This window comes from Oryx dammah, unplaced genomic scaffold, assembly GCF_014754425.2.
Source record: "Oryx dammah isolate SB20612 unplaced genomic scaffold, SCBI_Odam_1.1 HiC_scaffold_8, whole genome shotgun sequence".
Taxonomy (NCBI): Eukaryota; Metazoa; Chordata; class Mammalia; order Artiodactyla; family Bovidae; genus Oryx; species Oryx dammah.
The window spans coordinates 43,967,804-43,991,878 of NW_024070192.1; the positions used below are offsets into that span (position 1 = coordinate 43,967,804).

Consider the following 24,075-nt stretch of genomic DNA (forward strand, 5'->3'; position numbering starts at 1 on the left):
GTTTTTACATTTAAAAACCTGAAAAAAACAGAAGAGGGATGGTTTCTCACTGGGAACCAGGTATAATGGATAAGTTGTTAACAAAGATTTGGAACACAGTCAATTAGTATTAAGTAAAACAGGCGCTGTAGAAAATTGAATGCTGTATTTACATTTTTTGTTAATCTAAATAGTATGTCACTCCAAGGAAAGCAGAGATGTTTTATTAACTATACCAGTACCATATTAAAATGGATCATTGATGGTTCCCAGTTGTTGACTGTGTAGATCACAACAAACTGGAAAATTGTTAGAGAGACAGGAGTACCAGAGAAAGCTGTATGCAGGTCAAGAAGCAACAGAACTGGACATGGAACAACAGACTGGTTCCAAATGGGGAAAGGAGTATGTCAAGGCTGTATACTATCACCCTGTTTATTTAACTTATATGCAGAGTACATCATGCAAAATGCCGGGCTGGATGAAGCACAGGCTGGAATCAAGATTGCAAGGAGAAATATCCATAACCTCAGATAACGCAGATGACACCACCCTTATGGCAGAAAGCAAAGAATTGCTAGAGTCTCGATGAAAGTGAAGGAGGAGAGTGAAAAGTTGGCTTAAAGCTCAACACTTTGAAAACTAAGATCATGGCATCTGGTCCCATCCCTTCATGGGAAATAGATGGGAAACAGTGGAAACTGTCAAGACTTCATTTTGAGGGGCTCCGAAATCACTGCAGATGGTGACTGCAGCCATAAAATTAAAAGACACTTGCTCCTTGGAAGAAATGTTATGACCAACTAGACAGCATATTAAAAAGCAGAGACATTACCAACAAAAGGTCCATCTAGTCAAAGCTATGGTTTTTCCGGTAGTCCTGTACAGATGTGAGAGTTGAACTATAAAGAAAGCTGACAGCTGAAGAATTGATGCTTTTGAATTGTGTTGGAGAAGACTCTTGAGAGTCCCTTGGACTGCAAGGAGATCCAACCAGTCAATCCTCAAGAAAATCAGTCCTGAATATTCACTGGAAGAACTGATGCTGAAGCTGAAACTCCAATACTTTAGCCACCTGATGCAAAGAACTGACTGATTGGAAAAGACCTTGATTCCGGGAAAGATTGAAAGCAGGAGAAGGGGACAACAAAGGATGAAATGGTTGGATGGCATCCCCGACGTGATGGACATGGGTTTGATTAAACTCCAGGAATTGGTAATGGACAGGGAAGCCAGTGTGCTGCAGTCCATGGGGTCACACAGAGTTGGACACAACTGAGCGACTGAACTGAACTGAGTTGACAGCATAAAAATCATACTTTTCCTGCCTGATTGGAATTCACTATCTTTTCAGTCTTAATCTCTCATGTATGCAGTCTCCCCTCCAACCAGGTAGGGTACCAGAGTACAGCATGGTACACACCATGCACCCTGGTGTTCTCCATACACAGTCTACAATCCAATTTCTGGAGCACCTTCTGTTTCTTACAAGTGTAAGATTGGTTTTTATACAGAGGTAAAAATTCAAGTATATTCTTAGACAAACATAAGATTGTTACTTATGTTAAGATGTCACATGGATCAATCACATTATAAAGCTGGTTTTAGAGAACAGGGTGTATATCTCCCAAACTACTATATTCAATCGGTTGTCTTTTCCCATTTCTGACTACCATCCTGTCCACCCACATGGCAGAACTTAACCAGTGGCCACCTACAGGTACACCATCTCCTGGAATCATATTTCTGTCCACTACTCCGTCCTTTTTCAGAACCCTAGTAGCTTCCGCCTGCTTTGGCGGCACACTCTCACTCCAGCTGTCCAGTCATCCATCTGTGGATGTGTACCGGGATTTGCCCCAAGTACTGGGAATGAGTTGAGTAAGACTCGTGTTTCAAGGATTCTCCCAGTTCTCATGGATCAAAACTAAAGTCACTTCTTTCTCCTATCCCTAAACAAGCATGCACCTCTTTGCTAGACTTATCGCTCATTACTCCAGAGAAGCAGTGAAGCTACACAGGTCACAGAATGAAAGCTTTTTCTATTTTGAGACAAACATATGAATCACCTAGAACAAGGGCCTAGAATGTAACAGGGGTCCAACAAATCTTAACCCCTTTCTTCACTAATTCAACTAAGATTTTCTTCTGAGTGGATTTTGTCCAAATGATCCCTATTTCTCTTATTTGGGGAAAGCAGGGAGCTGGCTCTTCTGTGAGGCCCTGAAGGGAAAGGACCACGGTTGCCATGCCATTAATTAGGCTCACGGAGCTTTATTTATTCCTTAAATACTTCCTGGGCACCTATAATGGGCACCTATAATGGCCTTCGCCTTAGTTAAGTGTGAGGATACAAAGATGAAGAAGCCAGATATTGTTCTTGTCCTCGTGAATCTTGAATTCCAGAGAGGGCAACATTCATTCGTGTTTTTAGTAAGCCAGGTTAGTAAGCTAAACGTCTCATCTCAAGTTGGTGCCCCAGGGACATAGGGCAGTGTGGACACAGAGGAGCGTGGCAGAAGAACTGAGAGTCCACAAGCCTGGATTTGAATGCCAACTCCAGGGCCTTTGCAGCTCCAAAACTCAGTTACTTGACGACACTGAGTTTGTTTCTTCAACTGTAAAATGGGATCAAAATCCCTCCTTCAATAGGATGGGAAGTGGGAGGGAGAGATTCAAGAGGGAGGTGACATGTATACGCATGGCTGATTCATGTTAATATACGGCATAAACCAACACAAACTTGGAAAGCAATTATCCTCCAATTAAAAATACATTTAAAAAATAATCACTATGGCAATAGACCCCCCCAGAAAAGAGTGCCTCCTTCAACAAGGGATCTAGACAGTAACCTGCTCTTGGTTAACATCACTATTTCCTTCCCTACAACCTTACAGTTTTGTCAACTTCAATCCTCAGCTCCCACCTCTGAGGAAAAATCACATGCTTGCTCCTTCCACAAGCTATATATTTTAAGACCCTGGATAAGTCTCCTGAGATTATATTAACAAAGTCTTAATTCTCTACAGAACTGCAAGCTTTCTAACACTGCCTTAGGTAAGACTAATGAATAGAAGTGACATAGAAAGGTCACTTTTCATTTAATCAACATTAAATTCCATGAAAGAAAGGCTTTTGTGAGAGATTTTGCTGAATATGGTTTTTGTCTTTTAAGAAGGAAAGTGCTGTTCTTAGTTCATAAGTACTTATCAGATACTCACATATAAGGAAATGTTGGGTAGGAAGTACATCCCAGACTTTTGGATTTCATAAACCTGTAATATATATTCATAAAATTTTTGACATTTTGTCAGGATTTACAAACAAACCCAGCAAACCTGATATCTACTGTCACTTTAATTTTACAGAAGGACACAGTATAAAAAGAGCAAGAAACTTAAATTTCAGAATAAAGGATAGTCTTCCAAAGAGAACAAATTTAGATTTACCAAAAAAAAATCACCATGGAGACTGGACTTTTAGTTACTTTGGAGTGGTTACTCCCAAATCTGCCTTCATAATAATAATTTCATTTCTTAAAAAAAAAAAAAAAGTGAGTTCTACTAATAGCAATAGAATCAGAATTTCTGCTATTTTTAAAAGCTCTCCAGGAAATTCTAATGTGAGGCCAGGGTTGAGAATAACTTGCTAGAGAAGATACAAAAACTCAAGGAGTTTATAATTTAGTGGGTTTAAAGCAGGTATTAGAAACTCACATACCTACAGGGTCAGCTGTCATACGAGCTATGTGGCTGAGTGTTATACCAAAAACTAAGAAGACAGAACAAAGCAGTGGTCCCCAGCCTCTGGGATCTGATACATGATGATCTGAGGTGCAGCTTGTGGAATAATAGAAATAAAGTGCACAACAAATATAACGTGCTTGAATCATCCCAAAACCACTGCCCCTGACAGTCTGTGAAAAATTGTCTTCCATGAAACCAGTCCCTGATGCCAAAAAGGTAGGGGACCGATGGAATACAGAGAAGATACTACTGTCTTCTAAAGAGGAAAAACATACGACATACAAATGAACAGGCACCAGAAGGGCATTAGTTTTCCCGGGAGACCACCGAACAGTGCACTCAAATGCTGAGAGGGAAGGGTCACCAACCTAGAATTCTTAATGAGTCACAGTCAAAGGGAGGATTGAATAAAGAGATTTTTAGCTATCTCAAAAAATTTACCTCTTGGGCACTCTTTCTCAGCAAATGGAGGAAGTGCTCCACTAAGGTTAAGGAATAATCCAAGAGAGAGAAAGACACAGGACACTGATCGGAGCTGAACAAACTGTCCGTTCTGGCACTGGTTGATCCATACACGTGTGGAAAGTTCTGAACCGGTTTAGGAGATACCTCAGTGAGTGCGTTACTGTCAACAGTTGTCACAATAGTTTGTTGTCAATAACTGAATAAATTTCACTTCTTGAACTAAATCTTTCATATTTAACCGAGGAGCTAGATGCTTACTCTGCTCCCCTCTACAGGGAAAGCCCTCCGAAGAGATGCATTTACCCTTCATCCCTACTTACTCTTTTATGTTTGTTTTGATATTAAAATCTTATAGCTTCAGAATTTATGCTTCTGAGAAGATGGAGTAGCATCATTTTCCCACTCCTCTTGCTGAGAAAAACTAAAAACTATGGGAAAAAAATATAATAAAACAAGCTTAAGAAGAATGACAGACGACCAAGGTACCTAAAACTCAAGGGACTCCATACTGTGCATTCTTAAGGTTTTCATCTTGGGTATCCCAGACCTGGGGGCAAAAGATGCCGGCAACATGGAAATGTCAACAAAAAAGCGCTAACAAAAACCTGCTCTCTGCAGCCAAGGGACCAGGCAAGGGGCAGCCTAGCAAGACAGGCTGACAGCCAACAACCACTCGGCCAAACCCCATCATCCGTGTTGAATGGTGGTGGCCCACAGAAAGACATGTCCGCGCCAGAACCTATGGCAGCAATTTTATTTGGAAAAAGGGTCTTTGCAGCTATAAGTAAATTAAAGGCTTGGAGATGAGATCATCCTGGATTATTTGAATGGGTACTAAATCCAAGACAAATGTCCTTAGCAGAGACAAAAGGAGGAGATTCCCTCTAGATCCAGTGGTTAGGACTTGGTGCTTTCACTGCCATGGGCCTAGGTTCAATCCCTGGTCAAGGAACGAAGATCCTGCAAGCCTCACAGGGCAGTTGGAAAAAAAAAGAAAAGCCCAAGGGAGAAGGCCATGGGAAGACAGAGACTGGAGTTACAATGCCTGTGGCCACCAGAAGCTCCAAGGATTCTCCCCTAGAGCCTCTGGAAGGAGTACAGTCTTGCCAATATATATGTTATATATGTGTACATGACTTATTTATTACCATTATATATATATATACACACACTTAAAAGTGAAGATGACTTTTCTCCCTCCACTTAAAAGATTAAATCTGAATTAATTAAATCTCATGAAAGAAAAAAAAATACACACACATACCTTTTACTTTTTTATTTTTGTTTCAGATAGTCGGACGAGGCATCTACATTCTAGCACATCTTGTTAATCACTAAACAAGTGAAAAACAGCTTACTTATATATAAAAAGGCAATGGGAAAAGGTCATGATTGTCTAATAGGGAACTGGAATCCCCCAATAAATTATCTTACAAAAATATCAAACTTGCTTTTCCACTTTTCTACTCTTAAAAATGGAAAAAAAAAATTCACATTAAAGAGAAAAGATCTTAGGCTGGTAAATAGCAAGTTAAGATAATCATGTTTACATCCAAGTCCTTCAAATAAATATTTTAAACAAATTTGTTTCCCAAAAAATAGGTCAAGTATTTAGCCTACACTTGTTTGGTCCACTAAAAGACCATTCATGAACTGGACTGCAACTCAGACCCTACCAAGAGTGACATGCAAGTCACTGAGGCTGGATATGCACTGGTGCATATTTCATACATGGCACATAGCTATTAATAACACTGCTGTGCATACTACTTCTGTAAGTAGTTTTACCCTGTAAAACCCCTCAAACCTAACTGGGAATGGAACTGCAAGGAAAGAACAAAAGAAAACACTTTGTCTGTTGTAGACATTTGCTCAGTAATTTTTAAAACTTGTCACACTTTTGGGACTTAAAGATTACTAAACATGAGATAAAATTCAATACTGCTTACAAATCCCTGAAGATGAAGAGCATATTCAACACTCCTGTGGAGAACACACAAAGGAGTGTCCATTACAGCGTGCATTATAGCATATTCTGCCTGCTCTAGTCCTGGCTTTTCATTCTAAAGTCTTAAATGACCTTGGATCTTTACAAGATGGAGACTTAATAAAAAATGATGCTATGTTGCATTTTTCTGTTCTTACAACCAACTTTAGAAGTACAGTGGAAGGGTTCATAGGGCTTTCTGTATCTCCTCATACTTTAAAAGCCAATTTGATTTTTATTGTGATGTCATATTCCAATTAACACTATGCTAAAAAATAAAATGGACTGCATTGCGACAGTTTCGTCCACCATATTCACGCCTCTTGTCGCTGAGACAGTCCAAAAGAAATCCCGTAAATAATTTCTGTTTCCAATGGCTTAACTGCGAGATGAATCTAACCATTTTTTAAACCAATGACAACTGGGCTGAGAGGAAAGCTACGTGAAACCCCTGCACACCCAAAGCCAATCATCGGCAAACCTAGAACACCAACACTTTCCACCCAGGATAGAAAAACGAGCATCCAAAGTAAAGAGAGCCGCAAGACTGATCGAGTAACCAATCAAACACCACTTCTCTGTTATTTGAGCTAATAGTCACTCGAAGCTTGAAGTTTCCGCCTTCGTTATTATTGGTGGATCCTAGAGTCACAGCTTCAATGTCAAACGTGACAGTGGACCCAGAAGTAACTGCGGGCAACTGATTAGTCATTTCTTTTCCATTTACAAAAACTGCACCTAAAATGTTAAGGTAAAGAGTCATTCACATGTGAGCAACAACTAAAGAATGGAAACAGATGCTAGCTTATTGGTAATGCAGCGAATTTCCTAGTTAAAGAAAACACTGTGGAATGCCAACTGGTCGAAGATAATGCAGTTAAATATGTTCATTAACCCCCACATGCCCAAGGCAGAAGGAAAAGTTAAAGCTTTAATAACGTTTTAGGCTTCTGGTCCAGGGTTACGCTCTTTTAAGAGACCGTGAGTTCCCTATGTGGATGGCATCTCCATTATAAAATTACTTCCTGTGGAACAGCAGGACTGTTTCCCAGGGAATATACAAGGATCCTGCTACCGACTGTCTGACCCACACCATAAAATATCAACACATCTTGGCAGTGATTTTTAACTGCGATCACTGTGAAGTAAGGGGTCAAAGAAGACTATAGATGTAAACTCTCCTCACTCCCCTAACGTATGCTGAATGTATCTTCTCTATGAATTCAGGTGACTTAGGCACACGGAATCCAGGAGTAAACTGCCTGGAAAAAATCCAAACTAAGTGATTTTACGCCAGCTACTTCAGCCACGGCTTCCCTGCGGCTTTTCTTATCTACCGTGTGCTGTGTGTGCCCAGTCGCTCAGTGCTCTGCGCGCTCCCTTCCAGCTCTTTGCGACACTATGTGCTGTAGTCCACCAGGCTCCTCTGTCCATGGAACTTCCCAGGCAAGAATACTTGGAGTGGGTTGCCATTTCCGCCTCCAGGGGATCTTCCCAACCGAGGGATCGAACCTTCGTCTCCTGCATTGTCAGGCAGATTCTTTACCACTGAGCCACCTAGGAAGCCCTTTCATCAACTACAAAATGGATGTAACGCTACTCCTCACTTCAAAAAGGTGTTAAAGATTAAATAAGGTATTATTTTTAAAGGGTACAGAATAATGCCTGGTATGAAGCAGTCACATAGATACGTCATTAAGACCTAAATTTTTTCATCTGGTATAAACGTGTGATACTGAGACTGAGTCATATCTTATTATAGTAAATCATACATTTCACAGAGAATGGCAGTTCTTTCCTCCTTACCATTTGTACTAATGCATACTGCTTGATCCCGCTGCAGGGAGTCATATCCATTCTGTTTTTCTGCACACACTCCTATACTGTCTCTTCTGTCTGGTTGTCCCACAGTTTCAACTCTGTCAACGGGGCAGAAAAATCTTTTAAATATTTTTTTAATGCGATCTCTACTAGTTGCTAAGCATAACAAGAGCTATCTCATCACGATTACTCTTAAGAATAGCTAACAATGATTTAGCGCTTCTTATATTCCAGGTCCTATTCTGAAAACTTTGTGTCTGTATATCTTATCTATAAATCTTCTCATTCAATTCGTGTAACAATCCATGATGTAGGTGCTGTTATTATCATACCCAGTTTATACATGAGTAAACTCAGGCACAAAAGAAAAAATAAGGTTTAAAGAAAAGGGAAAATAAACTGATCTGAGTGGCGGAGCTAGGACACGAACTCAGGCATTCTGACTTCAGAGTCCACGTTACCTGTTTATGGCTACGACAGCACATTTCTGCTCTATGTTCTGGTTCTAGACATATAGAAAATGTGTTGTATTTGCTATTATAATGAATGTCATCATCATTTAAACTTTTATTAGACGAGTCTAAGCAATGACTACTGTTTACCAAGCATTTAAAAATAGACATTATCCCTCTTTTAAAACAGAGGATAATATGGTTATGGACATATTCTGGCTGGAGAACTTCATACATAGTAAGCTGAAGCATTTCCTTTTGCGTTTAAGTCTCAAACAATATGTCATCATGTACTTAGATATAAAGGTCAACCCACATCCCGATGACCAGGGTCATCTTTCTCTCCATTCCAGAAAGCTAGACTTTGCAAGGACAGAAAAAGAAAAATGAGCAAGGGGCAGCACGTAGCTTTTAAGGAAAGATGTGGTTACTGATACCCAGAGTGGCCTCAAGATGTCTTTCCTTGTAAAGTGGCAAACATGTGAGTCCATAATAAACACATGGGTGGGTTTCTGAAGTCATTTCAGTTCTAAACCAGCAGTATAAAGAAGGAGGAGAATGACGCCAGCCATACGACAGCATAGTTTAAGTCCTAGGACTCATTCTACCATAGGGACACACACTTTCTAAATGATATACAGACCAAAATACCTTTAGGAGATTTCCAGAATTCAGTTAAAAAGCCCCAAAGGAGCACAAAGCTGAGAACAGCTGCACTGAACTGGGTAAGAAGAGTAATTTCACTTGCCTCATGTCAACCCCTCTTCCAAGCTACCACAGCTCGGAATCAGGCAAGCACAGCCCAGCTCCTGACTTTTCCTTCAGAAAAGACACACAGGAGTGGAGTGTGCATTCAACATTCCAGCTCCTTGGAGGGTTTCCCAGAGGACTGGTTTCTGTCATGTCTCATTTGGTGCACTGAAGGAGCTGGCATAGCACGGGTGCCTGAATGCTGCCAAGAAAAGTGAAGGGTAGCAGCCTGCAGCCAGTGCTGCAGGGAGGGAGAAGAGGAAGACTTCCTTCTGGTGTGCTATCTTTCCACAGGCCAGCTCAAGGGAATGGTATCTGTCTCATTCCCTTGTCGGGAGCCGGCATACTCTGGATGTCTGGGGGCCACTGGGTCCAAGAGAGTGAAGGCACCCTGCGGCTGCAGAACGTGCAGTACCACAAACTGGCACCAGAGGGAGCAAGAGATTACGAGCGCCTGAAAAGCCAGCAAGGCTCTAATTGAGAAACAAACTCAAGGAAGTCCATAAATATATACGCACCCAACATCAGAGCACTTAAATATATGCAGCAAAAAATGACAGAACTGAAGGGAAAAACAGTTACACAATAATAGAAGATTTCAGTACTCTACTTCAACAGTGGATAGAACATCCAGACAGAAGATCAATAAGGAGTATGGGATCTGAATAACACCACAAATGATATGGACACTCCTCCCCAAAGAAGCAGAATATACATTCTTCTCAAGCATACAAGGAACGTTCTCCAGGATATTCAGCACACGGTAGTAGTTTGTCGCTCAGTCGTGTCCGACTCTTTGCGACCCTGTGGACTGTAGCCCACCAGGCTCCTCCCTCCATGGGATTCTCCAGGCAAGAGTACTGGAGTGGGTTGCCATTTCCTTCTCCAGGGGATCTTCCCGACCCAGGGATCGAACCCAGGTCTCCCGCATTGCAGGCAGACGCTTTAACCTCTGAGCCACCAGGGAAGCCCAAAGTAGAACAGCATTTGGTAGGTCACAAAATAAGTCATACCAAATTCAGGAAGACTGATATTACACTATATTTATTTTCTGACCACAACAGAATGAAACTATAAATTAATGGCATAAGGGAAACTAGAAAGCTCACGAATATGTGAAAAGTAACCAATTTTTGAACAGCCAATGGATCAAAGACAAAATCAAAAAGAAAATTAGAAAATGTCCTGATACAAATGAAAACAAAACCAAAACATATCAAAACATATAGGATGCAGCAAAAGCACAGAGGAGCAAAGTTTACAAACACAAACATCTAAAAAGATACCAGGGACTTCCCTGCTGGTTCAGTGGCTAAAGCCCCAGTGCAGGGGACACGGGCTCGATCCCTGGGCAAGGTATGAACACCCCACCCCATGTAGGGCAACCAAAAAAAAGTCTGTGTTGTTTTTTTTTTAAATCCAATTTTCAAAAAATTTAAATAAGTAAAAAATTTTTTAATATCAGAAAACAACTTATACCTCAAAGAACAAAAAAGAACAAACTAAGACTACAGTTAGGAGAAGAAAGGAAATACTGATTATATTAGAGTAGAAACAGACAATATAGAGACTAGAAAAACAACAGAAAAACATCAACAAAACTAAGAGCTGTTTTTTTGAAATGATTGACAAAGTTGACAGATTCAGCTAGATTAACTAAGATAAAGAAAGATAAGATACAAACAAAGTCAGAAATGAAAGAGGAGACATTACAACTGATACCACAGAAATTAAACAGATTATAAACTGTTAAACTCATAAACAAAATATACCAAGAAATTGGATAATTTAGAACAAATAGGTAAATTTCTACAAATATACAACCTACCAAGAATGAATCATAAACACACAGCAAATCTGAACAGACTTATAATTAGAAAGGAGACTGGATCAGTATCAAAAATGCACCAAGACTATCAGTAAACAGCAGCCCTGGACCAAATAGCCTCACTGGCGAATTCTACCAAATGATTAAAGAATAAATACAATCCTTCTTAAAGTCTTCAAAAACACTGAAGAGGAGGGAATACTGTCAGATACAAACCGGCACTTGTCAAGGGCAGTTGCCATCTACGTCTACAAGGAATTAAATCACGTGCTGCTGCAGCTGCTGATTTTCAACACCCGTGAAAGGAGTTCAGGGAGGAGAGCGGGAACGAGGCACGCTGCGCTCAGGAAAAAACTGGCAGGACAGGTCTTCAGATAATTAGATATTTTCAGAAGCAGATTTTATGAGCCCAATTCTTATATCTCCTCATATCTAGAAAAGCACTAAAATCCTTTACGATGATGACTGTTCTTCCTGACTAGCAGAAACCTTCTGCAAAAAAAAAAAAAAGTGCTTGATTGCATGTATTCCCCTTTCACCAAAATCACATATACACTGATCTTTCCCTGCTGCCTCTTTGGAGCAGTTTCTCGGAGCTACCTGAAATGCTATTTCCCAGGCTATAGTCCTCATTTTGCCTCACATAAAACTTATTCTCATGTTGTGCAATTTTTTTTTGGGGGGGGGTCAACATTTCCAAACTTATAAGGTTAAAATTATCCTGAAACCAAAGTCAGAGAAAGACACTGCAAGAAAAGAAAACTTCAGGCCAACAACTCTGATGACTGACTACAGATGTAAAAATCCTAAATAAAGTACTAGCGCTGTTGGTGAGAATGTAAAGTGGTCCAGCTACTCTGTAAAACAGAATGGAGATTTCTCACAAAACTAAAAATAGAGCCGCCACATGATCCAGCAATCCCACTCTCGGGCATATATCCAGAAGACCTCAAGGCACTGAGAAGAACACAACATTACTTCTATAATGTTCCTGCTAAACATACATAACCCGAATCTTAACATTTAGATTGAGGGATCGTCTATAAAATAACTGACCTGTGCTCTTATAAAATGCCAATATCATAAAATTGAAGAGACAGAGAAACTGTTCCAGATTAACAGACGCTAAAGAGAGACTTCCTGGTGGCCCAGTGCATGAGAATCTGCCTGCCAACGCAGGGGACATGGGTTCAATCCCCAGTGTGGGAAGACTCTACATGCCTCTGAGCATCTAAGCCCCTGCGCCACGACTACCGAGCCCAAGCGCCGCAGCTGTTGACGCCCGTGAGCCTAGAGCCTGTGCTCCGCTCAACAAGCTACCACAACGAGAGGCACCTCAGGGAAGAGCAGCCCCCGCTCCCTGCAACCAGAGAAAGCGTGCCACCGCAACGAAGAACAAGCACAGCCAATGAATAAATAATTCAAAAAAAGAAAGGAAGAATCTGCCTGCCAATGCAGGGGACATGGGTTCGATCCATGGTCCAGGAAGATCTCACGTGCTGCAGAGCAACTAAGAGCACCCAGGGCCTGTGCTCAGCAGCGAGAGAAGCCATCGCAACGAGAAGCCTGGGAACCGAAACCAAGAGGGGCCCCTGCTCTCCGCAACAAGAGAAAGGCCGCTCGAAGCGACAAAGACCCAGCACGACCAAGAGTATATAGATAAATGAGACTAAAGGGACACAACAAATGAGTACCACACATGATCCAAGATCTTTTTCTTTTCCGCAAAGAACGTTAATTGGGACAACTAAATCTAGTAAGCTCTATAGGTTAGATAATAGTGTATCAATGTTAACTTTATGATTTTTATGATCTCTTTTTATGGAATACTCACTGAAAATGATTTGGGAACAAAAAGAAAATGATGAAGCAAATGTAGTATTGGGGAATCTGGGTGAAGGCTATTCGGGGATCCTTTGTGCTATTCTTGCAATCCTTCTGTGATTCTGAAAAATCATGTTTATAAAGATTTTAAAAACACACAAATCAGGGACTTCCTTGGTGGTCCAGTGACTATGACTCTCTGCTCCCAATGCAGGGGGCCCAGGTTCGGTCCCTGGTCAGGAAACTAGATCCCACATGCCACAACCAAGAGTTTGCATGCTGCAACTAAGACCTGACACGGCCAACTGAATAAATAAAAATAAATATTTTTTAAATCAAAACAAAAACACACAAAACATTATATAGATAAATATATATATTATATACACACATATATATATAGAGAGAGATGAATGTGAGGAACACAAGATACTTCAATTTTATCCCTAACATCTCTAATACTGTTTCTCTAAAAAATAAAAACATGCTAATATGATCACTAATAGATGCAGGATAGTAATTACTCATTTTAGTATTGCCTAATGAAGAATTTGGCTTGCCTTAATGCCTGGAAATAATCTCGAAACCACTGGAATGTTCCAAGTGACAGTAGTGTGTCTTTATTACTCATGGTGGGCACCTCAGATCCACCACGCTAATGAGGTGCTCCAGGTGGGTCCCTAGATAGTTTGTGCAAACATGATGACTCAGGACGGGAACACGTCACCTCAGAAAGAGCAAACATATGATCACAGGGTTGAGGCTTTGAGCAAAGGGATGTCAGTCCAATCTCCCAGGTATCTGTGTGTCCTTCTGGGGTGTGTGTGTGTGTATGGGTGTCCTTCTGGGTGTGTGTGTGTGTGTGTGTGTGTGTGTGTGTGTGTGTGAGACCTTCTGGGGGATCTTCCCAAGTCAGGGATTGAACTTGTATCTCCTGCAATCAATAAAATCCCAATAAAAACTCTGGACACTAAAGGCTGAGTGAGCATTCCTGCTTTGTAATATTCTGAGTATTGTTATTGCAAAAAGTCTTGCATCCCTGAGATGTATGCTTCGGTTTGGAACCCCCTCACATCTCGTCCTGTGAGTCCCTCTCTCTGGCAGGTTCTGATGTGTATCCTCCTGCTATATTAACACTGTTATCATAAGTGAAGTGCTTTCCGAAGTTCTGTGAGTCATGCCAGCAAACTATAAAACCTGAGTGTGGTCATGGAAACCTTGGAATTTGTAGCCAGCTATGTAGTTAGAAGTAAGGATGGACCCTGGGGCCCCCTGAGCTTGCAACTGGTATCTTTTGGCGGACTGTGCTCTCACTTGAGTTTGGCCAGCTCATTTCAAATGTACGTTTTTTCCTGTGATTAAACTTTTTAAATGAATAATTAACTCAAATTTTCTTGAAATAAAGTATGAGTTAAAACTCAAAGCAGGAAGTTGCTGCATAGCACAGGAAGCTCAACCCGGTGCTCTGTGAAGCCTAGAGGGGTGGGATGGGGACGGAGCAGGGAGGGAGGTTCAAGAGGGAGGGGACATAGGTATACTTATGGCTGACTCATGATGATGTATGACAGAAACCAACACAGCATTGTAAACCAATTATCTTCCAATTTTAAAAAAAGAAACTCAAAGCAGTGAGAAAAAAACATCTTGGGAAGAAAGGAAAAAAAACTCTTAATTTGAATAAATCACAAAATTGTTCCTAGAAACATTCTGCATGAAAACAGCATTTGATAAACAACACAAGTCTGCCATTAAAAGCTTATAGAAATTTCTCTGAATAGAAAATGAACCATGAAAATAGAGAGCTAATTTTCTGAATAATTCCCAGAATTATTTTCATAGCTCACTAAGAAACAGAATATAAATGTAACATCTTTGAATATTTTTTCGGGGTGTGGGGGGCATACCACACGGCTTGCAGGATCTTACTTCCCCAGCCAGGGAATGAATCCGGATCCCCAGAACTGAAAGCACTGAGTTCTAACCACCGGACTTTCAGGGATTCCTAACATTTTTGAATTTTTAAGTTGCAAGACAAGTAATCAGGACATTATATCCTAAAAAACTATTTGAGTGGTTCTCTCACATAAACAAGTCCTATTAAAAAAAAAACTCTCCTATAAATCATCCAAATATTAAAAGTATATAAAAAAGGAAAATGGCATATAAAATAATTGATGGCAGGGTACAGTGACCTCAGATAAAATTAACTTAAAAAAAATCAACTTATGTACAAACTGGCAGGAAGGCATCCTGCATAGAATCAAGTAGAAAGTTGCAGAGGATAATTTTTGTCAAAGATAAAGTATTCTGAGAAAGAACATGGTTCAGAACAAAAAGAAGCAAGGCTGACAGCAAAAAGAACGCTAAACCTATTACTCTGCACTTTGGCTAACTGGGATTTAAGTGGTAAAGCCTCAGAACCTCACACTTCCTTCTTCCCACAGTGAACACCTGGAGCAAAGATCCAAAAATTCAGTTGTTTGGATAATATATCCAAATACATTATGAAAAGTATCCAACTTTATGATAAATATAGGAAAGAGAAAAAGAATATTATTGTGGCCTACAGCTACAGGTGAAAACATAACACTTAAGACTGACAGGGAGGCAGCAACGTCAGTCAGGACCCTCACACACTGCTGGGAAGGCTGCAAGGACTTCCAGGAACACAGCCAGCGGGCCTGTGTGTCACCAACGGGAAACTAGCCCAAGGAACAAATAAGCCATATGTTAACAAAGAGGGTCATGGCACAGCTTGACTTGTCAGGAAAAAAAAAAAAAGAAAAGGGATGTCTTATCAAGTCATGGTAGACAAGGATTTTTTTACATAGAAACATATTCCTTACTATACAAATCCTAAAATAGCTTTTATCCTCTCTTAAAATAAAACTGATTATCTTATTATTATTGTAAAAATTGAAAATCTTCCAACAAAGAAAATCCTCGGATGGCGAATTCACTGGTGAATTCTACCAAACATTTAAGGAACAATACCAATTCTCACAGACAGTTCTGAGAAATAAAAGAGGAAGAATGATTTCCCAGCTCACTCTATGAGGCTGGCAATTACCCTGATACCAATCACATCACAAGAGAAAAGAGACAGATATCTCTCTTGTGAAGGGACATAAAAATCCTCAGAAAATAAATAAAAGCTAAATTTACAGCAATATGTACAAAAGAAGAACACACAGTCAAGCAGGGCTTCTCATGGGAATGCACAGCTGGTCCAGTATTTAAGAATCTATTGCTGTCATTATATCAACAGAAGACAAACCATATGATTATCTTAGTAGTTACATAAAAATAATATGATGAAATTAAACATCCATTTATAGATAAAGCTCTCGGCAAAGTAAGAATAGAAGGAAACTTCCTTAACCTGATAGAGGGTATCCACAAAAAACCTACAGCTGGCATCATACTAGCACCTCATTCCTAGATCTGGAATAAGACAAGGATGTCTACTTTCTACGCCGCTACTCAGAATTACACTCCCTAGCATGTGTAGTAAGACAAGAAAAAAAAATGACAAAACACTGATGGAAGGCATTTTTTAAAAAATTAAATGAAGATGGGAATTCCCTGGTGGTCCAGTGGTTAGGACTCTGCCCTTTCACAGCTGTGGGACTTTGTTTGATCCCTGCTCGAGGAACCAAGATCCCATAGGCCCAGCAGTACTGTCGGAGGGGGAAAAAAAAAAACCTAAAAAGGGTGACTTTCAGATTTACATACCTGAGTTCTCTTCGCTGGTGGCTGAGACGGTAAAAAAAAAAAAAAAAATCTGCTTGCAATGCAGGAGAAGACCTGGGTTCGATCCTTAGACCAGGAAGATCCCCTGGAGGAGGAAACGGCAACCCACTCCAGTATACTTGACTGGAGAATTCCATGGACAGAGGAGCTCTCGTCAAAGGCTGCTTACAGACTACTGTCCACTGTCACCAAAAGACACAGCCCCTGCTTTGTAAGGTGACGCACTCTGACACTCTGACTCCCCTGCAGATTTGTTACACCTTTCCTTCCTGCTAGTCCTCAGGAACACTCAAGCACTGTTCTGTCCTGGCCTTGTTCATAGTCTTGCGGGGTCTTTTTTTTGGGACTGAATATCTGGAGATTCTGAGGTTGGCCAGCAAATTATCATGACTTCCTGCCTAGCTGTGTCTTTATGAAGCCTTTACAGCTAATTTGGATTTTGAGTTTTCTGTATTACTTAGTTCTGTTGAAAAAGCACTTCTGGGTTCCCCCACCTCTTTCATTCCTCCAAAAAGTTTCCAGAGTGGAAAAAATTCAGAACTAAGGTACTGCTATGCATCTACTGGTCCCCAAAGATCTCATCTCTCTTTTAAACCCACTCTGGCCAAACTGCCTCCCCCAACAACTCTCCTGAAACTATTCATGTCAGGGTCACCAAGCAACATCCACACTGCAAACCCAAAGGTCAATTCTCAGCCCCTTTCTTTTCTGTCGGGTCAGCAGCATCATGCGATCACTAGCCCCTCTTGGAAACTCTTTCTTTGCTTGGCTTCAAGGACACCACATGATCTCACTTCTCCCATCTATCTCACTTGCTGCTCTTCCTCCGAATCCTTTCTTAGTTTGTTCTTTCTCCCAAAAGTTAAATGGTAGATTCTCCAGTGTCCTCTTCCTACACTCATTCCCTTGCTGATCTTATCAAGTCTCATGGCTCTAAATACTCATCTAAATGTTAAAACCGTGCTTCCCTCGTAGCTCAGTCGGTAAAGAAGCCCCCTGCAATGCAGAAGACCTGGGTTCAACTCCTGGGTCGGGAAGATCCCCTGAAGAAGGAAATGGCAACCCACTCTAGTACTCTTGCCTGGAAAAGCCCATGGACAGAGGAGCCTGTCAGGCGACAGACCATGGGGTCGCCAAGGGAAGGACATGACTTAGTGACTAAACCACCATGTTAAAACCTCTGAAGTTGGACTTCCCTAGCAGTCCAGTGGTTAAGACCCACACCTCCAATGCAGGCAGTACAGGTTCGATCCTTGGTCAGAGAACAAAGATCCCACATGCTGCGCAGTGCAGACAAAAAAAAACTAAAAAAAAAAATAAATAAACTCTCACTAGTATCTTCAGCCTGGTCTCCGCCACTTAACTCCACACTTGTATATCCACTGTCCACTCCACATCTTCACTTAAATGTCTTATAAGGAAATTAATTTGTGAAAAAACAAACTGATATTCACCCAGAAATAGGCTCCTCAAAAGGCCTCGCCTACTTCAGTAAATGACAATTCTACCCTAAGTTACTTACTCTAAAAACCCTGAGGTTACACTTTTCTCATACCCAACAACCAACTTGTCAATAAATCCTGTCAGTGCTTCCTTCAAAATAAACCCAGATTCTGACCACTTATCACTAACTTCTGGTCCAAGTCACCATGAGCTGTCACCAAGATTAACCCTGGAATGCTGAGCACAGCTTTTCCCTCATTCCTGGTAACGTTTTTGCCCCTCCTCTCCAGCCTCCTAACCGGTCTCCAGGCCTTCACCACTTTCCAGACTTCTTTCCACCCAGCAGCCAAAACAACCTGTAAAATATACGCCAGATCACCTCATTCATCTGCTCAATGTCCTTCAATGGCTTCCTGTCACATTCTAGGTCCAAGCGGAGAGAGACCTACAAGGGCTGGACTGCCAGGATCTGAATCTCAGGATAACTGTAAGAATCTGTACAGGGAACTCCCTGGTGGTCCAGTGGTTAGGACTCCACGCTCCCACTGCAAGAGGCACAGGTTCCATCCCTGGTTAAGATCCCACATGCCTCAGGGTACGAAATCCCCCCAAAGAATCTGTACAACCTCAAGCAGGTGGTTCAATCTTTTTACACCTCAGTTTCCTCATCTATATAACATTTCTACCTCCTGAGCATGTAATGAGGATTTATAGACATTAACTCATTAAACACTTCAGAACTAAGAATATCCTACTTTTCTGGGGCTCTTTCTAACTATGTACCTGTCTCTATTAACCCCACTTACACTAATTACTTCCTGTTCTCCATATTTTTCCTCCTCCATATCTTTGGTTCTTGCTTTATTTCCCTACCTGAACTGTCCTTTCCAACTCTGAGATAAAGCCTTCATCATCCCCTCATCTAGAAGTAAATTTCCCTTCCCCTATATCTCACAGCATTCAGGATTTTTTTTTTAAGGTTTGACTGTCTAATCATATTTTTTTAATGGTGCTACGGTGCTACTAGTTTCTTTATTTTTAGCCACGCTGAATGGCATGTGGGATCTTAGTTACCTGACCAGGGATCAAACCAGTACCCTCTGCAAAGGAAGGATTGGAAGTGCACAGTCTCAGCCACTGGACCACCAGGGAAGTTCCTCAGTATCTCTCTTATCCTAACTTATAAACTATTAGCCAAAGGTTCTTGTTTTTCCTTTTTTTTTTTTTTCAAACTTTGCATTCCCAACCATACCAAATACTGTAAATACCATCAGAGTGGAATAAGAATTGAATGAAATGGTCAGCATTATTCAGAAAGACCTCAGGTGAGCAGGAGAACTGTCCTTACATTTTAGAAAAGCAGTTTCAGACAGAGAGACATGGAGAGGGAAAAAAGTATAAGAAATATTCCTCAGATTATCTGTAAGGAATAGTTATAACTCCTTGTGAACATCCCAAAGCAGATATGATTCTATGAGTTCATGTCATCCTCTCTCTACAAACAAACTAAAAACTACAGAATCCTTAGTCTACTTAGGAACCACCTGTCTTATCTTATCCAAGTCTGTAATAAAAGGTCTGTGGGGAAAACTGTCTGACAACATTCCCCACACCTGTAATAAGAGACAAGCTTCACCCTGAAAGAACTACACATCAAGCCTCCAGAGGGAATCACGCAAACAAAACAGAAAACACCGGCAAAGCTGTATTCTCCTAGGACAGGGCACTATCTCAATAAAAGAAGAAACTGACAAGATTTCAAAGACCCTATAGTTGAATTAACTTCCTAATCCTAGTAGAGATTATGCCCAGACGGGATTTTTCCAGATAAAATTCTATTAGACTGAGATTTTTGGGTTTTTTTTTACGATATGAAGAGGTAGTAATTAGTAGTGAAGATACACTTGGTAATGACAGAGACCAAGCTTGTACAGAAAAATAAAGATCTCCTCCAGCTTAAATTCATTCAGAAAAGCTAATGCTAATGTCCAACCAAAGGCAAGCATTACACCAAATGCACGTATTCCCAGAAAGCCCTTTCTAACAGCTACCAACCATGGCATCTCTAACAGAAGACCCCCAATTCATTGATATTTCCTCCATCAAGAAGCAGAGCCTAGGGACTTCCCCTGGTGGTCCAGCAGTTAAGACTCTGCACTCCCACTGCAGGGGGTGAGTCTGAGCTCGGGTCAAGGAAGGTGCAATCAAAACAACAACAAAAAGCAGGATCTAAGGATCTCCCTGGCAGTCCAGGAGTTAAGACTGGGCAGTGGGCACGGGTTTGATCCCTGATTGGGGAACTAAGATCCTGCATGTTTCAAGACACAGCAAAAAATATAAATAAATAAAGTAGGGTCTAAGTCTCCTCCCTGGGATCTGGACTCTGTGACCAGTTGAGCAACAAAACATGGCAGAAGTGACACTAGGTTAGTTTCCAGGCTGAGACCTTAAGAAACTGTCAGTTTCTATTATTTCCTATCTCTTGGGATGCTTATTCTTGGAACCCAACCAGCAGGCTATGAGCAGGCACAGGCAGTCCACAGAGAGGCCCCAGGAACCAGAATCAATCTGCCAGCCATGTCGACAAGTCATCTTGGAAGTTGATCCACCACCCTTGGTCAAACCACCCCAGCTGACTCCACATAAGCAGAGATGAGCTGTCCTTGCCATACTCTGCGAACTGCAGTTTCCTGAGCTAAATAAGTGACTAGAGTTGTTTAAGTTTGGGGGTGGCTTGTTACACAACAATAAGTAACTGGAACATGACTCCCCCCGCCACCCCCGTCCCACTGATGGACGGTCATCACTGACACAGTCCCAGGGCAAGGATATAACCAAGGGTGTCAATCTCAGCACCAGCTACCAAATCCTGGCCCCACTGCCTAGGGGAGGACCTGTGAAAGTGCTAGTGGAACTTTACTTTTTGATGTCCTTGGAAGAAAAAAGTTAGCCAGCTGATTTACCACTCGATTTACCATGTCATGTTACTTGTGAAAGGCAGGGTAGCACAGTGGTTAAGAGCACAGACTGCGGTGAGCAGCTCAGGATTTAAATATTGATGAGTCAGTCTCTCTCTGCTCTCATTTCCTCATGGGGAAAGAGGAAGACAGTAACTTCCGAGGCTACCAGGATAAGGAAGGCTGTTAGGAAGATTTTTTTCTTAAATTTATTTAATTGGAGGATAATTTCTCCACAATATTGTGGTAGTTTTAGCCATACATCAACATGAATCAGCCACGTGTACAAGATGTGCCCCCATCCTGAACCCCCTCCCACCTCCCTCCCCACCCCACCCCTCTGGGTTGTCCCAGAACACCAGCTTTGAGTGCCCTGCTTCATGCATTGAACTTGCACCGGTCACCTATTTTACATATGGTAATGTACATGTTTCAATGCTATTCTCTCAAATCATCCCACCCTTGCCTTCTCCCACATAGTCCAAAGTCTGTTCTTTACATCTGTGTCTCTTATGCTGCCTTGCATATAGGATCGTCATGACTGACTTTCTAAATTCCACATATTTTGTTTTTGACAGCACAGCCCGCGGGATCTTAGTTCCCTAATCAGGGACGTACTGGAGCCCCCTGCAGTGGAAGCATTCAGTCTTAACCACTGGACTGCCAGGGAAGCCCCTGTTTTTATTTATTTTTTAGTAAATATATGAGAGAACCAAAATCAAGCTCTATTATTCACATGGCAATGTCGTCAAGTGCTGCAACAATACCCACACTCCAAGGTGAACTTTAGCCACAACCTCCCTCCAAACTGAAAAAGCCCAGTAGGGAGGAGAACATACAAGCTTACACCACCACCTCCTCTCCAAATACTATCCAGGCTCAGAAAGCTCATTATAGATGGACTCAGTAGTATCCAACTCTTTCTCACTCCATGGGCTGTACCCTGCCAGGCTCTTCTTTCCATGGAATTTTCCAGGCAAGAATATTTCTTGCTGTTTCCTCCTTCAGGGGATCTTCCCGACCCAGGGATCTAATTCCCATCCCCTAAATGGGCAGGTGGATTCTTTTACCACTGAGTCACCTGGGATGCCCTCATTGTAGGTAACAACTGCAAAAAATAAAACTTAAAAAATTAAGCTCTTCGCCATTTACAGCAACAGCGGAAGACTACTCTCCCTCTGGGCTTCCTTGGCATTGGGCAAAGCAAGGCTATTCGCAACGATAGTGCATAAGCTGACTATGACAATGCTTACAGGAGAAATGAGGATTACAAAGTTCCTTTATTCATAGGTAACCAAGAATTATTAAATAATTTTCTGAACTAAGACAAAAGTCTCACCATCAAAGAAAATTTTCTTCTTCCCAGATATGCTCTTATAAAAAGGAGATTTCTCAATATCCCAGATTCTTTACTTAATCTTAAACTACTAATGCACAGAATATATTCTCAGGGCTCAAGTCTGAGTAACAGTGATATTCTGAAATATTTCTACACACTTTATAGATCAGCAAATATTTTATCAGACTAAGGGAAGCTAAAGAAAGGAGGTGGTAGAGAAGAGACAGTAAAAATTGGTTTAAAAAATAGTAAAATCAGGAAATTTTAGAAGCAAGGGAAGGCAGGAATATTCAAGACAGGAAGTCAGGGAGTGGCCGGGAAGGAGGGGACCCAGGCATCACCTGAGGCTGGGCTGGAGAGACTGTTAAGAGCTGGCCAGTAACAGGTTTCTTTGACATCAGCAGCTCTCAGCATTTCAGAAACTTCAGCATAGATTGGGTTGAGGCACAGGACAGGGCCTGCAGAAGTATAATCACCCTTCAGACTATGAAGTCCTTAAACTAGATAAAGTTTACCTTTATTCAAGTAGGCCTATCTGCCTGCGCCCTCCCCCCAAACACAAGACGGTGCCCCCCCACACAAACACACCATTCACATCTTCTGCCTTCATGGCCAATGACTGGCATTACTTTAAACAAGGAAAGAAAACATTTTCAATCCACATTCAAAGGAAAAATGACAAAAATGCAAAGGTCTGACTAAGGTAATACTGAGCTTAACTGTCAGTTAATCACCTGCCAAGAGGGGCCCAGTCAAGCACCTTTGGAGGAGGAGGAAGGAGCTAATGGGTTATTAAGGCCAACTAAGTGTCAGGCCACAGGCTGCAGACAGTAGGTGGGTGTAATTTCTAATGTCGTAACCTAAAAACATTTATTGAATGACTTAAGAAATAAACCTAAGTGGGTCATCTACTGGCCGGGTTCCCCTGGGTTCACAGAGGAAGAAGTTACCAGTAGAAGAGCACCCGATCACCATCACCAAGGGAGAAAAGTCACAGAAGAGGGGAAAGGAAGAGAGCTAAGGATACGGAAAAACTGTACATTTCCACACTCTGGCATGAAAAAGACTAACAAGAAGCAATATCGCTGTTTGTTGTTTAGTCGCTAAGTCATGTCCGACTCTTTGCAACCCCATGGACTGTAGCCTGCCAGGCTTCTCTATCCATCGGATTTTCCAGGCAAGAACACTGGAGTGGGTAGTCATTTCCTTCTCCGGGGGATCTTCACAACCCAGGGATCGAATTCAAGTCTCCTTCATTGGCAGGAGAATTATTTTCCTGCCACAGGGAAGCCCAAGAAGCCATAAAGACCAGTGTTAAAATCATGGGACCCAGACTGACTGGGTTCAAATCCCAGCTTTGCCATTTACTAGTTATGGGTAAGTGACTGGGCTTCCCTATGCCTCAGTATCTTCATCCATAAAATGGGTAACTAAACCTATTTCACTGGGTTATGAGAATCAATAAGTGAAGTGCTTAGAACAGCACCTGGCACGTGGTAAATCCAACTTAAAACTGCAATATTACACTGATTATTCTTCTTCTTATGAGCTGAGATATCTGGCCTGAACCTATTAACTCAGGAAGCCCTCTCATTATACAGAAGTCCCTTGTTCTCAGAAGACTCACTAATGGGAGTATCTCTATCAACAAGGAACGTAAGCAGAGAAGAGATTTGTTAGTTCAGAAAACTGATTACCTGGGGAATAACTAATTGATGTTAGGTACTAGAG

At 41.4% G+C, this 24,075-nt stretch overlaps 1 protein-coding gene and 1 non-coding gene across 2 annotated transcripts in view; both read right to left on the minus strand.

Annotated features, from left to right (window-relative positions):
* Positions 1-5,451: 5,451 nt before the first annotated feature.
* CRLF3 (cytokine receptor like factor 3) overlaps positions 5,452-24,075 on the minus strand; it is a 41,832-nt gene continuing 23,208 nt past the window's right edge. Inside the window, exons 7-8 of the mRNA XM_040243996.1 lie at positions 7,984-8,096; positions 5,452-6,915 (exon numbers count right to left, since the gene is read on the minus strand). Coding sequence (XP_040099930.1) covers positions 6,659-6,915; positions 7,984-8,096 — 370 coding nt within the window. The 3' untranslated portion in view covers positions 5,452-6,658. The remainder of the gene's footprint in view (positions 6,916-7,983; positions 8,097-24,075) is intronic.
* LOC120867467 lies at positions 20,828-20,957 on the minus strand. The gene has a single exon (XR_005721896.1). It is a non-coding gene; the product is annotated as a small nucleolar RNA SNORA30/SNORA37 family (small nucleolar RNA).